Source organism: Juglans regia, chromosome 2, assembly GCF_001411555.2.
Source record: "Juglans regia cultivar Chandler chromosome 2, Walnut 2.0, whole genome shotgun sequence".
Taxonomy (NCBI): domain Eukaryota; kingdom Viridiplantae; phylum Streptophyta; class Magnoliopsida; order Fagales; family Juglandaceae; genus Juglans; species Juglans regia.
In genome coordinates this window covers 3535960-3550728 of record NC_049902.1, presented here as the reverse complement: position 1 = coordinate 3550728, position 14769 = coordinate 3535960, and the positions used below count along the sequence as shown (strand labels likewise).

General features: G+C 36.4%; 3 protein-coding genes across 8 annotated transcripts; all 3 read right to left on the bottom strand.

Moving 5' to 3' along the window:
- Window positions 1–1121: 1121 nt before the first annotated feature.
- Window positions 1122–2075, bottom strand: LOC108999289. The gene has a single exon (XM_018976163.2). It carries the CDS (start codon window positions 1873–1875, stop codon window positions 1381–1383), a length of 495 nt encoding a protein of 164 aa, XP_018831708.1. The 5' UTR covers window positions 1876–2075; the 3' UTR covers window positions 1122–1380.
- Window positions 2076–4326: 2251 nt separating this feature from the next.
- On the bottom strand, window positions 4327–6112 carry LOC108999284 (protein NUCLEAR FUSION DEFECTIVE 2). Its single transcript, XM_018976157.2, has 3 exons — window positions 5922–6112; window positions 5755–5846; window positions 4327–4962 (listed from the first exon to the last, which is right to left on the bottom strand). Exons 1-3 carry the CDS (start codon window positions 5988–5990, stop codon window positions 4557–4559), a joined length of 567 nt encoding a protein of 188 aa, XP_018831702.1. The 5' UTR covers window positions 5991–6112; the 3' UTR covers window positions 4327–4556.
- Window positions 6113–7995: 1883 nt separating this feature from the next.
- Window positions 7996–14385, bottom strand: LOC108999247 (probable alpha,alpha-trehalose-phosphate synthase [UDP-forming] 9). Of its 6 annotated transcripts, none has more exons than XM_018976105.2 (6): window positions 14110–14385; window positions 13903–13935; window positions 9533–11541; window positions 8944–9217; window positions 8559–8839; window positions 7996–8397 (listed from the first exon to the last, which is right to left on the bottom strand). In XM_018976105.2, the coding sequence occupies exons 3-6, from the start codon at window positions 11515–11517 to the stop codon at window positions 8304–8306; spliced, it is 2634 nt and encodes an 877-aa protein (XP_018831650.1). In that variant the 5' UTR covers window positions 11518–11541; window positions 13903–13935; window positions 14110–14385; the 3' UTR covers window positions 7996–8303. The 6 variants fall into 6 exon arrangements, with proteins under 6 accessions (XP_018831650.1, XP_018831652.1, XP_018831647.1 ...); XM_018976107.2 differs by having other exon boundaries at window positions 9533–11523; XM_018976102.2 differs by having other exon boundaries at window positions 13903–14385.
- Window positions 14386–14769: the final 384 nt, after the last annotated feature.

Genomic DNA, 14769 nt, shown 5'->3' with positions numbered 1-14769 from the left:
TGAAAACAGCAAAGTACTACTCACGTCTTCATCATTCACCATTTTTTTAAAAAAGATCACCATGCATTACCGTCAATAACAACAGAGAATAAAGTTTCAATAAACATATCAACAAGAACAAAAATATATCATTAAAAAGTTGGTTTGGTAGAAAGCAAAAATAAGTGGTGGAATGTGTTCGTCCCTTGTTTGGTAAGAATGGAAAGGGTTGGAGGGAGTGAAAGATGGGGATATTTTACCTGGACCCCCCCTCCTCACTACTTTTTTGATCCATCCTCGTTCTAATTCCTCCTAATTCTTTAAAAAAAAAAAAGTTATTTTCATAAGTCACTATTCACTGTACACACTACACCATATAAAAAAAATAAAAATAAAATTATCAGGTGTGGATGAATAGTAGCTGATGTATAGTAAATCCTTCTTAAAATAATTCTTTTTCTCAACCAAAAAAAAAAAAAAAACTTATTATGGTAAAACTAAATTTATAAATTTGCTTTCTTTCATTTAATTCTTTTATTTGTAAATAAGGCAAGATACATAAAAGATTCCTTCTCTTCTTCTTCTTTTTTGACCATTTTCCCTCTTAATAAATATATAGGATGCAAAACTATTATCATTTTTTTATTTTTTTATTGAATATGTTGGGCTGTTTCCATGGAGCACACAAAAAATATTCTTAAGAACACTATGACTTGTTATTTATAAGCGCCGTATGAGCTCAAGTTTATTGTTTAAAATTTTAAATGGTCAAGCTGAAATCAAGATTTAGAAAGAATATAAAATAAAAAAATTTATGCATCAGTCACAATTTACTTTTACATCTGACACATATAATTTTTTTTTCATAAAATATAAAATATTTTTCTTAAGATATGAGATGTAGAGTAGTAAATAACGACTAATAAAAAGAATTTTTAATAAAATAAATACTTCAAAATTAGAAGATGACGTAGAAATTTTAAAAATTCTTATATTTGAATATAAATATTTTTATTATAAAAATAAATTTATAAATTAACGTAATTTAATATTATAAGTTATGTCAATTGGTAGAATGAACCATAATTAATAATGTAATATAATATATAGATTGGATGGATGGATGGATGAAGATATGCACGTAATGGTTGAAAACAACCTTTTCTTACTTTATTTATACAAACACAACTATCTAATACTATTATATATATCATACACCACCATCCTCACAAATATTATTTTAAAAATAAAAACAAATATAATTAAATTATCTAATAATAATATTATCCAAACATTTGGAAAGAAAGAAAACGTTAAAGCGATTTGTCGCCGCCATGTTAACGTCAAGCAGTCAACTCTCCAGCTCATCCAGCGGCGCAACTTAGCCCATACCGCGTATCTTTACGAAAACACCGCCACATCCTTACTGCTATCCAACGCCGACGATGATGATTTTTGGCTAGGGACCGAAGCATACCGTGTCGAGAAATTCTGGTACAAGGGGTAATCGTAGTCGCCGTCGATATCGTCCTTCTTCCCCGGTCCCTCGTCGAAATTCAGAGCGTAACTCAAAGGGTCGTATTGAAATTTCCCTGCGTGCCTACTTCCACTGCCCCCGGCACCGCTCCGGCTCCGGTTGAATCTCCGGATGAAGGTCTTCCATCTCGGGCCGGCGACGATCTCCGACCACTCTCTGATTTTCTTGAAGGCGCGAAAGCCACTGAACCACCACTTGTCCTCATCGATATGCACCGACCGTATCCGCTCCCACCAGACAATTCCAACAGCCGACGATCGGCGGGTACCAAAGCAAGGGAAACAAAAGCTGCAGCGGGTGTTGGCCACGAGAGTATTGTTAACATCTTCGCCGTTTGATTCAGGGTCTCTGTGTGCCATCTCTGGGACAGAATAATTGAGGGTAAGCAGGAATTCGCACTCCTACAAACCCTAAATCTCTATCGTCGTCTATCTCTTCGAGAGATATAGAGTTGTGATATATACGGTGGGAGGGGAGGAGAAGTGGAGGGTTGTAACGGAAAATAGAGTGACCGGGAAGAACCGGTAGAGGCGTAGTAGAGCCACCTGGAGTAGCCGGTGATTCGAGTTTATTTATCTGTGATAAGAGTAATTAAATAGTGTGGGGAGGGAGGAATAGAGCCGTTGTGGAGTGTGGCGATTGGGTGGTTTGCAAGTAGACCAGGTCAACAGGAATTAGAGAGAGTGAGAAACAAACGTGGGTCCCGGTGCTTAGGTGTAATCGATTGGAAAGTCGGTGGGGTCTACTTTAAAAACACATTTCACTAACGTGACAACCAATGAGACGCGTCTGTGACTCTGAGCATTTTCCTTTCTGTTCTCTATTTGACTTAAGCAAGTATTAAATTAGCAGCTCATAATCAAAACTTCTATCCACAAGCGAGTGCGGTGGGATTCATATTCCATATCATTCAAATAAAATAATTTTATTTTTCATGCATAAGGAATAAGAAATAAAAAATTAAAATTAAAAGTGTAATTTGAAAAACAAAATGATTTTTTTCACGTAAATTTCGTTTTTCTTTTTAAAAAATGTGTACGATTTGCATATCCTAAACCTAGTCTCTCACCATGTTAAAGAAATCTTTAATATAATCTACTTAGAGATAATCATAATCACTTTCAAGCAAACAATCCTCAATTGTCATTTGAAATGTGTACCATTATTTAGATCAAATTAAGTTGTTTACCCTTGTCACTAGCACTCTGGCGACCTTCAAACCCAAAACAAACCCCCCCCCCCCCCCAAAAAAAAAAGAAGAAAATATTAATGCTGGGAAACCTCTCTAAGGCAGGATCCTTCGGATCTATTCCTACAGAGTAAATCTCGATCTCGTGCACCGCACTTTCAAAAATTTATCTACACGAAATTGGTTAAATCGCTACTTTTGAAATGTGGCCCCAAAAGATTGTTTAGAACTATAAGGTGTTGAACATTAGACCTTAAAGAAAGTGATACTCCAAGACCAAAGCCTTCACCACTTGAGCCAACCCTTTGGGATTAAAAAAAAAAAAACATTAATAATGTTCAGCTTTGGTGTTTCAGAAAAGAACGTCCGGCTGTATTTTGTTCTTTGTTATTCGATGTATAGAGTGATTTGTTCTAATTTTGAGGAACAAGAGTGTGGAGCAGCATGAAGATGATTGAAACAGAAGAAGGCAAGAGATATGTATGTAAGATCTGGCTTTGTCGTGTGCATGAGGTCAGCTGCTGTGATATTTACTTATTTATATAATAATATACCAATATCAACCCCATCCTGCACGAAATCAGCTTACTTGTCTTGTGAAGATACTTAGGAATCAAGACATCATCAAATATGAATTCATGGACAAGCATAGGCTGTCTTATCTAGAGGGGAAAGCCAAACAACTTTTATCACATTCTTGCGAAGTTTCAAGTAAAAGTCTTCAAAATTCATCCCCATCAAAGAAGAAAAAAAGGTTGAAAGGAAGTTCACAAATAAAAAAGTATGAAGTCATTCTCATCACAACCTAAGATGCCTTAACCTCATTTGTACAGTATCCTGTGGAGACCAAAGATATGCAATAGTGCCCAAATGTCACATGGTTTTACAATGCATTATTCAATTCAAGCAAACTCATAGCATCACAATTAATCTTAATTTGACACAATCTTTAAACCAGCATCATGATCCCGACCCAAACAAATATGTCAACTTCAATGTATATAATATGAAGACCATGAATTCCTACATTTTTTTCTCGGTCTCGGTCTCGTATGTGGTTTCTACAAGTCCAATTCTATCAAATACGAATTTCCACAGAAGTATTCTCCGCAGTGGGAAATATTCTCCTCAGTCATGAGGCATGACAGATGAAGTTCTTCACTGAGTATTCAAGACCATTTGGCATACATTTCCTGACTTCAGGACCCATTTGGGAACACAATTGTTCTCAAATATTTCCTTTCCAAATAAACTAAAACACAAAACACTTTTTTAATTTTAAATACAACTTTTCCAAACTCCCAAACAAAACACAAAATCTTATACAACTTTTCCAAACTTCCAAACAAAAATAATATTCAAATAATTTTTTAAATTTATAATATTTTTATTCAACTTTTTCTCTCCTTTCCCAAAATCCAATAAAACATCTTAACTCAAACTATTTCATTACTATTCACAAATCATTTCATTACTATTCACAAATATTATGAAATATTCTTAGTATCCAAAACACAAACTCCAGTAGATCTCAGAAGTCACTGAGAGAAGATCCATTTTCAAAGAAAAATAACCCAACCGGCCAAAACACAAAATAATTCATACATAAGATAAAAGAGGCTGAAACCAAAATTAAAATGCATTGACAAATTTACATTCTGCCACAAACTCAAGTATACAAGTACACCATATAGACCCAGGGTTAGTTTTTAGTAAACACAATAATAAGCAGTTTAACAAAGATGCAAACAACATGCTAACAAGTTCTTTCCACCAAGACCAACGTCATAACTAGCTAATAGTAGTTTAGAATCCGTGCTTTTTTAGTACCACACTACCAGAAAGCTCAACTTACAATACAAGAACTCCTCCGGCATCACCACGATGAACACCCCAGAAAATGTTTCCAGCATCATCAGACTTCCCAACATCAATAGCAATGGCACCAAAGATTGCTCGGAAAGCACCACAAACCACTGCAGGAGTTGAAGAGTTTGTCTTGGAAGAAACCCTGACCACCTTCTGCAACCCCAACCGCATCCCATCCATCATACAAGAAGATTCCACTTTGGAGATCTCTGATATGCGCTGGTTCAGATTTTTGACCGACATCTCAATATCTTTTCCAAGAAATCGGAGGGCAGCTGATGTTTCAATCACACTGGCACCTAGAACACCCAACCCTCGGTTGTTCTCTTCAGAAAAGGAGGCATGTGTCATGGCACGGCGAAGAAGAACGTTGCTCTGGAAAGTATAGCTGAAGATAGAGAAACCAACAATTCTTTAAAAAATAAAAGAAACTTTTGTGGCAATATCTACAAGAACTAAGAAATTCAGAACCCAATTATTTGAGAAAATATAGGCAAATAGATATAAAACGAATCTTTTGGCCAAAAAGTGTAAACCAAATCCCAAATGTTAGCCACTATGGATTCAGTTTCCAACGTTCTGGAAAGTCCTAAAGCTTAAAACTGTTAGTAAATGGACAATAGTGTACAATCAAGTCTCTGATATTATAACTTCCCTAGGAAATTATAGGAAAGTCAGAAAATGGAACAACAATGAATAAATAAAGAAGAGAAATTGGATACAGAATGTACTTTAAGCTAAGACATTAACAAGTATGAGAAAGAAAAAATGAATGAAAATCAAAAAAAATATATTTTCAATGTTTTGGTTTATGAACGTATGGTTTAAAATGTTAATCATGCGCCATTATGGGACAAAATTGATGATATTGAACGTGTCTCTGGGTGTCAACAAAGCAAAGGAAAGCAGCGTGCTGCCCATATCTCACAATCAGACGCGTGATATGCGGGATATGGATTCTGCTTTCCCTTGTTTGCTGTGTTGAGACCCCGTGACATGCTCAATTTTCGTCCCATAATGCCGCAAGATTAACATAAAAAACAATAATAATAATAATAAATAAATAAATAAAAGAAATAAAAACCCCAGTTTTTCTGGTCATACATAATCCGAGCAACCAAGCGAAGATAATAAATTAGAAGTCGGAAAAAGCAAGAATCAGGGAAAGAAAAAGGCAAACCCAATTTGCTTTTGAAGGGCTTCGAGCGCAATCGAAAACGGCGACGAGGGTTCGAAGCTCAGCTCATTCACTTCATTTTCTGCGTGGCACTTCTGCACATTTACACAGACAAATTCGGTTTCCATGAAAAAAAGAGAAAAACAAAAAAAAAAAAAAAAAAACTTTACCTGAAAATAGGGGACGATCGTGAAGGAGAGAATGGCCAAGACAACGAAGACGAAGCTAGGGGAATACATTTTGTTCAGGTTGTTCGTTTGCTTGCTTGTTATGCTTTGACAGTTGACACTTGACAACCTCAGTGATCGGTGAAATCTAGGTCTACCCTCTCTGCGCAGAAAGTGAGAAAACCTAGTATTTATTTGTCCAAAAATTCTATATACAACCGTCTTGCATCTTCGTTGCGACATCGCATCCCACGTGGCAAAAATAAAAACGGCATCGTTTTGTAACAGACAGAAGGGCCTCTCGTCTCCCCCATTTCGCCCCACAATTTATCTTTCTAATTTCATCTTCTTCTTCTCCCTTTTGTCACGATTACCTTTCGTCTTCGAGAAAGCCGCAGATCCACCCACGAGTTCTTGCCGAGCTTGCACAACAGATAGCATAACCTGATGCGATTTTTCCATCTCACAATCTTCAAGCCAGTCTTTGGACCAAGTCCTAGAACAGAAGATGGCTTGGTCAAAGATAATATAATCCTTTTGATGAGTTTTTGGTATGGCGTGCGCATTATCCATGGTTTTATTGAACTTTCTTTTCCCATTTTTGGCTATTTCAGCATTGTCTTCTAATTTTACTTCTTGAGCTTCCAACATTATGGAATCCGAACCCATATCGAACCAAACTACTCTCAAAAGTCCAATTTCTCTTCCGAACCCAGCCGCAGATTTCGTTTTTGATTTTCTCTCATTTCTACATTTTTTTTATTTTTTTTTTTTAATATTATTAGACTGACGTGGCAGTCAGCAGGTGCCGCGGCGGGAACACATCTCGGTTGTCTCTAGAATTTCTGTTATTTGTCTGGGACAAAGAATTAAAAAATATAAAAAAATCAGATATTTACTTTTTATCATCTCAACAAACTTATTTTTATTTATTTTTCATTTTTTAATTTTTTTTTTTAAATTAATTAATTTCTTTTACTTATCATCTATATACTAAATATTTGATAAAAAAAAAATATAAAAAAATTATATATGACGTACGATGTGAAATGATGATTAGAATCTTTCGTATTATAGCCTAACTTAAAAAATATTTATTTTTATTTTTACAATGAAATTTCTTTTATTAGGTCTTATTAATGGAATGATGTTATTAAATTAAAATAAAATTTTACTGTAAATGAAGCAATATTTGAAATAATTTTATTATCTATCCAAGTATTGAGAAGTATATTTTATCAACTAAATCGTGGATCTTTTGAAAAAAATAGAAACACAAATTCATTCTAATATGAAATAAAGGAAAAAAGTTCCATTCCATACGGCGATGTATAGGAAACTAATAACATTATACCATATTTATAGGTCAAGATCTTTATATCCAGATTTTAAGATTTAGAATAGGAAAAAGATAAACATATAACACGAAGCTTACGACATGTATAGCTACTCGATGAGTTGCTTAACAAATGTTTTAAGATCAACTTATTTGCTAAAAAAGAAAGGATAGTTACAGTCGTTAATGTGTAAGTGTTGTACAGTCATTTTGAAAAAAAATAAATAAATACTTGGCCCACATGAAAAGAAAATTAATTTTTTAATAGTAGATCTCACTTTTTTTCAAAATGATTACACAGCACTTCCGCACTCTACGACTGTATGTAGCATTATTCTTATCAAAATTTATATATGTCATATTTTAAGTGACTACGTATATCTACAACGCACGTAGACAACTACTTAAAATATGTCGCATCAACGAATGTAATTGGAGATAAACAAAATCTAGGATAAAAAATAACATTTCTTCACATTTTTAGTTGTTTTTCACTTGAATGAGTTTCGGTTTGGGTAGGAGTAGTCTGAGTAGAAGTCCTTGATTCTTGATCTTCTGGATTTCTTCTCTTTAATATGATTGCAAGGCTACCGATAACAGATCAGGCCATTTTTTTTTTTTTTTTTCAAGAGAATAATGAGATTGGTTTCGTAATGATATCTTTAAAATGTTTAAATAGTGAACCAAGTAGTGCCCTTGAATGGCTTTTGGTTACCCTGTAGAATGTATAAAGAGTGCAAATAAGAGAGTAAAATCGTGGATAGGTCAAAAGAAAAATAGGATTATCTAACATTCTGTGAAGTATGAAGTTCTCTATACATCGTCTGAGTCAAGAAACCTGTTCAGTTTTAAGGGGTGAAGGTGCAAAGTACCATCCTCATTGGGATCTCCAGCCAGAAAGCATTGCCCTAGGAGGAACACGTCCATAGTAGAATGAATTTCCATGTATTGGTAACTATACCTGTAATTAACATCTGATGAATGGTGCCTAATAAGCGCGGATAGATACGCAGACCGGCCCACCTTTCAAGTAAACAAAAAATGCTATGTCAGTCAGTCGGCGACGATTCCAGACAACCATAATCCCAGGTGCTCATCCGCCTCTCTAAAGGAACCATGAGCTGCATCAAGCAGCCCCCCGACCTTGCAACAAATAAGTTAAATGTCAAAAGCAAAGACCAATCCCAAATTGCTGTAGTAATAGAGCAATCCTTTTCAACACGTCCATATCCACACCATTGCTTCTCAACCTGTGTGCATTTCAAGCAGAATTTTGGAAGGAAACTTGAGTTTCTGAACTACACCTTGGCTTGATATTTGAAGCAGTGGCCAGACCTTGAAGCAATCTCACAACATCCACAGTATCATCAAGATAGTACCTAGCTTTGCTTGGTTTTTGGCCGACAGTGCATGCAAAGATCTCCGGAGCTGCCGGTAAACATAAGCTATAAGACGTGGTTGATATGCTTTCAAACATGTCCTCGTCGGATCTATCATCCCCAATGCACATAACAAAATCTGGTGGTTTGCTATTACTGATCATTGTTGAGAGAACTTTCTCTGCAACCAATCCTTTAGTAACTCCCTGCAACGTAGATGGCAATGTTAGACCCTATGAGAAACAACAGATGCATGGAGAGAGAGAGAGAGAGAGAGAGAGAGAGAGAGAGAGAGAGAGAACGTGTATACCTGTGGTTTTACTTCAACAATATGCTGTCCCCTCTTAACAACTACAGGCTCATTTGCAAGGACATTTTCAAGATGATCCAAAAGCTCCTTGGCCTGGCAAGATCCAAAGTCGGGATCAGCATCTTGATGGTGCCACACCAAGGCACTCTCCTTGGCCTCTATATAGGAGCCATCAGTTTTCTCGGTATATGATGTCATTACAGGTTCAGCAATTCTTTTCCAATCAAAATCTGTGGCAATGGGATTGGTTTCCCAATTGGATGTCCTACTCCACCTATGAGAAGAATCACAGCAACTGTGATATTAATAAAAGTTGTTGCCAATTATCTGAAGACTATTATGTTGATTTGATGAAGGGGACAACTTCAAATATGCACTTAAAATTAACCTTCATTATACGGAAGAAAACAACAACTTAGAAAAAGATGATATGATCTCCAAACCATTGAGGAACTCCCATTTCTTTTAGAAAAACATGTTTAAAAGTTTGACAAACAAGTAGCTACGGTTATTAAACAACATTCATCATATGACACCACTTTTTTAAAAAGAAAAAAAGAGAGAGAGAGAGAGGACACGACACAGGTACCTTATGAAGTATCCATGCTCAGCCGCAATACCCAGATTCTCACATTGATCAAACCATTCACCAAGTGAGTTTTTCCCCCTACCACTAACTATAAAAACAGTGTTCTCGGGGTCATTACACAGGTTGTTCAGAACAGAGATGACTTCAGGTGTTGGGGTTTTAATAATTGAAGCTTGAGACACAACTGTTCCATCATAATCCAAAAAAATTGCCCTTCTTTTCGTCCTCTTATATGCAGAGACAATATGGTCAACCGAAAGCTTCCGAAAACTGGGAGATAGAGACAAAATTCTGAAACTAAGACCAAACCCAATGCCCCAGGATCGTTTGCTATAGTGATCTTTGCAGGCCCTCTCCAGATCCTGCAGGAAGCTGCAAGACCAATAAGCCACATCATGAGAACTAATGTAGCGAAAGTGCTTCTCATGCCGCAACTGCTTCTCTAAATCAGGCATCGTGATGGCCAAATTTAGTGCATCGGCCACAGCATCAATATCCCATGGGTTCACCCTAATTGCCCCACTTAGGGATGGTGAGCATCCTATGAACTCAGAAACAACAAGTGTACTAGCACGAGGAGATGCAGAGGTGATTCCCAAAGCTTCATCCATTTTTGCAGTCCCTTGCCTACAAACAATGTACTTGTATGGGACTAAGTTCATACCATCCCTCACAGCATTGACAATGCAACATTCTGCCAAAGCATAATAGGCAGTCTTCTCATATGTAGGCACCTTACGATCAATAAGGATAACTGGTTCATAACCTGGAAAACCAAAAACCTTATTTATCCTTCTGGTAGTCATATATGTCTCCCTTTTTGCCTCCTGAACATCCTTTCCTGTGCTCCTTGCAGGATTTACAATTTGCACCAGAACAAGTTTCCCCCTTAACTCTTGATTCTGCTGCAAAAGCTGCTCCATGGCTAATAATTTTAGACTAATGCCTTTGAAAATGTCCATGTCATCAGCACCAATAATAAGCTTTTTCCCCTTGAATTGCTCTGCGATCTCTTTGGCCTTGATGGAAGAAGTAGGGTGATTCAATGCAGATTCAAGTCGACCCATATGAATGCCCACGGGACAAATTTTGATATAAACTGTGCGTCCAAAATATTCAAGTCCAATGTGGCCCCGCTTAGATTTATACTCCAAGCCCAGCATTCTACTGCAACAAGAGAGAAAGTGGCGAGCATAGTCGAACGTATGAAAACCAATCAAATCTGAATTAAGCAGTGCTTTCAGAATCTCATCTCTGACAGGCAGAGTCCTGTAAATTTCTGATGAGGGAAATGGGCTATGAAGGAAGAAGCCAAGCTTAACTCGATTGAAACGCTTTCTCAAAAACGTAGGGAGAACCATGAGATGATAGTCATGAACCCACACATAATCATCTTCAGGATTGATGACCTCCATAACCTTATCAGCAAATATTTTATTCACAGAAACATAGGCCTGCCAAAGCATCCGGTCAAAGCGATTACCGTGGTCTGGGGACAGGGGCAGCATGTAGTGAAAAAGGGTCCACAAATATTGCTTGCAGAACCCATGATAGAACTTTTTCTGGAGGTCAGGAGGGAGGAATGTGGGCACACAATTAAACTCCTCCAGCAGTCTTTGGGAAACTTCTTCTTGCTCTCTGGCATCGATGTCAACCTTCAGAGATCCCACATAAACAACATCACTATCAGATGAGAAACCATCCTTCAGTTGCAATAAAAGTGCATCCTCGTCAAAACTAAAGCACCATCTGCCAGATTCTGGGTCCTTTTGAGCATTTAGAGGGAGAAAATTTGCCACTATAATTATCTTTTCACGGATTTTAGAGGGAACATCTAAATCTTCATTACTACTTGCACCACTGTCTACATCAGAAATGATTCCGGGAACAGTCATCACCCTTGGAAGGGTTCTAGGAGTCTGAGGGAAATTTAACATGTCCCCAGATGCAAATTCCAACAAACTCATGTAAGACCTTGACACCATGATTGCCTGTAGGAGTTCATAAATCTGTTTATTGAATAAAAAGTTTTAGGATAATAAAAGACAGACCTTTCCACCAAAAGGATTGTGAAATGGTAACCCAATTACAGAGAACCTAATACGCACAGGAATGCAGGTAATTACTGTTATAACTATCCTGCACAATACAATGCCGACCAAACTATGCAATCAAATAAACTTTATAAACAAAACATTCGATTAATTGTAATGGACAAATAAACATTTTACAGATGATCAGCTAGGGCCCAAAATTTATATCAGGACTTTTTGTTCCAAAATACGCATCCTACTTTTTGCAAAAAAGTTTCTCCACCAGCATAAGTCACAAACAGCCAAACTCACACTAGACAAATCTTTCGCATGTTTCTAATATGGCATATATAACAAATATCCAATTTATTTGCTACCATAACAAATTGAGCTCTCAATCTGGCACATGCTCAGCTAGGAACTCATCAGATTTAGAGTGAAATCATAAAGAATTTAACACTTATGAATGCAAAATGCAGGTGCCGGGGGAACTTGTGGTTGTTTCAACCTAGGAAGCAAGAAAAACAAACTCTGAGTCCCAAAACATAGTGATAATGGAAGCAAGGCATGCTTAGCTGCTATTGAAATTTGATAACCAAACGGAACCATGCCAAACTAACCTGAAAATGGGAAAGAGATAATGAAGAATGAAAGAAAGGCAAAGACAGAACCTTGGATGCTTTCTAAATTATAGAAAATGAAGACAAAAAGGCATGGATGACCTTGCTTGCAATACCATCAAAATTTCAAGCCTTTTTCTTTTATCGCCGATAAAAAATTTCTATTCAAAACAAATATAACAGCATCTCCAATTCGACATGAAATGTACTCTTTTTTTATGCTTGATTGTCTACCAAGATTTTCAAAAGGCAAAGAAGCCAAATGCTCTTACACTTCATATCTTCAAATCGCATGGTTATAAAGTCCACCTCATTTGTTAAGATAATTGTGGCATGGAGAAAGTGCATAAGTCAAAATATGGATAAAGATGTGAAGAGCAAAGGACAAAATTTGTAGTTTCAGAATAAATATAAATAAGCAGATTAAAACGGTAACTACCACAACCATAGTTTCAATAGCATCAAACTTGCAATGATTGAAATGTTTTATCTTATTTTCCATTGAAGTCTTGACTAAAAGAAGTTGCATTCATTTCTCCATGATAAGATAACTTCAAACCAGTGAATGGTCAGAGACTCGACCAAGAGGTGACTATCCATGCCAACCCAAAAAATTTACATCATCCATGGTTTAAGCAACAATAAAAAAAGGAGTCAGTACGGTATAAATTTATTCACAGTAAACACAGACGATCATGTATGTATGTACATACCTAGCTTTTAGGTCAGACACAACTGATGGGATTGTTTCATCGGTTTCTATGGTTCATAGTCGTTTTGAGGGGAAGTGCCACTTTACTCTAGCACACGTCTGAATTGGTTTTCTATAAATTTAGGATCAGGTCAAGATTTATGGAAGGAGTGGAATGGACAAGAATATTTTTTTCAACTGATAAAGAAATGTCAGTAAATTCCATCAATATAATACTTAAAAAGCATCCCCTGGCTGCCACCAAAAGCTGTAAATCACCTTATCCGACTTCTAATCATAGATAAGGGAATATATTCAATTCAACGAATGAGATTTGATATATGTGATTAATGTTTAGATTTAGCCAATGATCTGGTTATTAGTATTCAATATGGATGGGAATATGCCATCAACCAGCCTACAAATAGAAAGAAAGAAAGATCTTTTCTATGGAGAATTTTTATTTCACTGATCTCGTCACGAGGCCTCTCGTTTTTAGCAGAAAATAACTCCTTGAAAAAAATCAATGAATCATCATTAAATAGGCTTATCCGTCCGCTAATTATGGACAAAAGGAATAATCTTCAATTACAGCAATAGATAGTGTCAAAAACAATTACAGCAATAGATGAGCATTCTTGACTCCACCCTTATCTTCAACAGTAATTGAAATCTTTACTGAGCATGCCACAAAAAGCAAAATGCAGAAGAAAAACCATCACCCTAACCACGGCTTAATCGATGTCTAAATTTAATATTCCAAAGAATTTACGTGCAATATGTTTGTTTCGGTGGAAAATAGTTCGTTGACATTTTCTCGATATGTTTTTCCCTTCAAGGCTGCAATTATTTCGACCCCGTATTTTCTGTGCAGAAGAATATCTCTCATGTCCCTTCAGCTAGCCTTAGAGACATTCATATATGTTCAACATAGGTACAAACAAACTTGGTATAATACCCAGAGGACCGTAAGAACAGAAAGAGAGAGAGAGAGAGAGAGAGAGAGAGAGAGAGAGAGAGAGAGACCTGAACCGAGATCAAAATGATCCAACAATGGAGCTTCCAGTAAGCAACGTGATGACAGTAACGATCAATTTTTTGAGAAGAAATCACACAAAAATCAGATAACAATGCGAGTTCCGTTTAGTCACCAAGAAATCAGAGAAACAACACAAAAAAAAATTGCATCATCTCCCAGAAGCAAATTCAACGGAGCTGTAGCTATACCCATACCTACAAAAAAAGAATCCGGAGCACCCCAAACAGACCCTTCGTTGCAGCAATGAGAAGGAGCTTACAAAGAGAGAAACAACAAAAAAAAAAGTAGGGAAAAGAATCACATGAGCGTGAAAGAAAAGAAATGGTGAGAGAGTATATTAGGTTCGAAACTGGTGAGATTTGTGAGGAGCTTTAATGGATGGGTTCGAAACGGACTGAGAAAAAGTGTGTGATAATATATATTATTATTAAAAATGTATGTATGGATAGAGGTTCCGTTCCGGTCGGTGTGTGCTTACTTTGTCATTGATAATGGTTGGTTCAACAAAGGAAGCTCCTGCTTTGCGACAGATAAAAACGTACCAAGTCAAGAAAATAAAATAAAATAAATAAATAAATAAAAGATATATCCGAAAGAGAGAGAGATAATAGAGAGATACAGTTGGATTGCAACTCTGGTTGGTCTTACGTTATAGTCTTGTGGATTTGGTCATCCACAAATGCCCCTGGACTTCTACTTTATTTGGTGTGATACCCTTTCTTTTTTCTTTTTTCTTTTTTCTTTTTTCTTTTTTCTTTTTCTTTTTTAATTATTAAAAGTTCGCCACGTGATTTGTGGTATTTTGATAAAAAAAAAAATCCAATGGAGAGCAAATATGACTGAGGAAAATATTT

Bases quoted from the DNA above. Each gene is read 5' to 3' on its own strand.
- LOC108999289 (XM_018976163.2), bottom strand. From the start codon at position 1,875: ATGGCACACAGAGACCCTGAATCAAACGGCGAAGATGTTAACAATACT.
- LOC108999284 (XM_018976157.2), bottom strand. From the start codon at position 5,990: ATGTATTCCCCTAGCTTCGTCTTCGTTGTCTTGGCCATTCTCTCCTTC. The intron at 5,847-5,921 runs GTAAAGTTTTTT...GTAAATGTGCAG, and splicing joins CGATCGTCCCCTATTTTCAG to AAGTGCCACGCAGAAAATGA. The intron at 4,963-5,754 runs GTTTGCCTTTTT...CTCTATCTTCAG, and splicing joins GCCCTTCAAAAGCAAATTGG to CTATACTTTCCAGAGCAACG.
- LOC108999247 (XM_018976102.2), bottom strand. From the start codon at position 11,517: ATGGTGTCAAGGTCTTACATGAGTTTGTTGGAATTTGCATCTGGGGAC. The intron at 9,218-9,532 runs GTACCTGTGTCG...TTCTTCTCATAG, and splicing joins GAGCATGGATACTTCATAAG to GTGGAGTAGGACATCCAATT. The intron at 8,398-8,558 runs GTGTAGTTCAGA...ATTTGTTGCAAG, and splicing joins GCTTCAAATATCAAGCCAAG to GTCGGGGGGCTGCTTGATGC.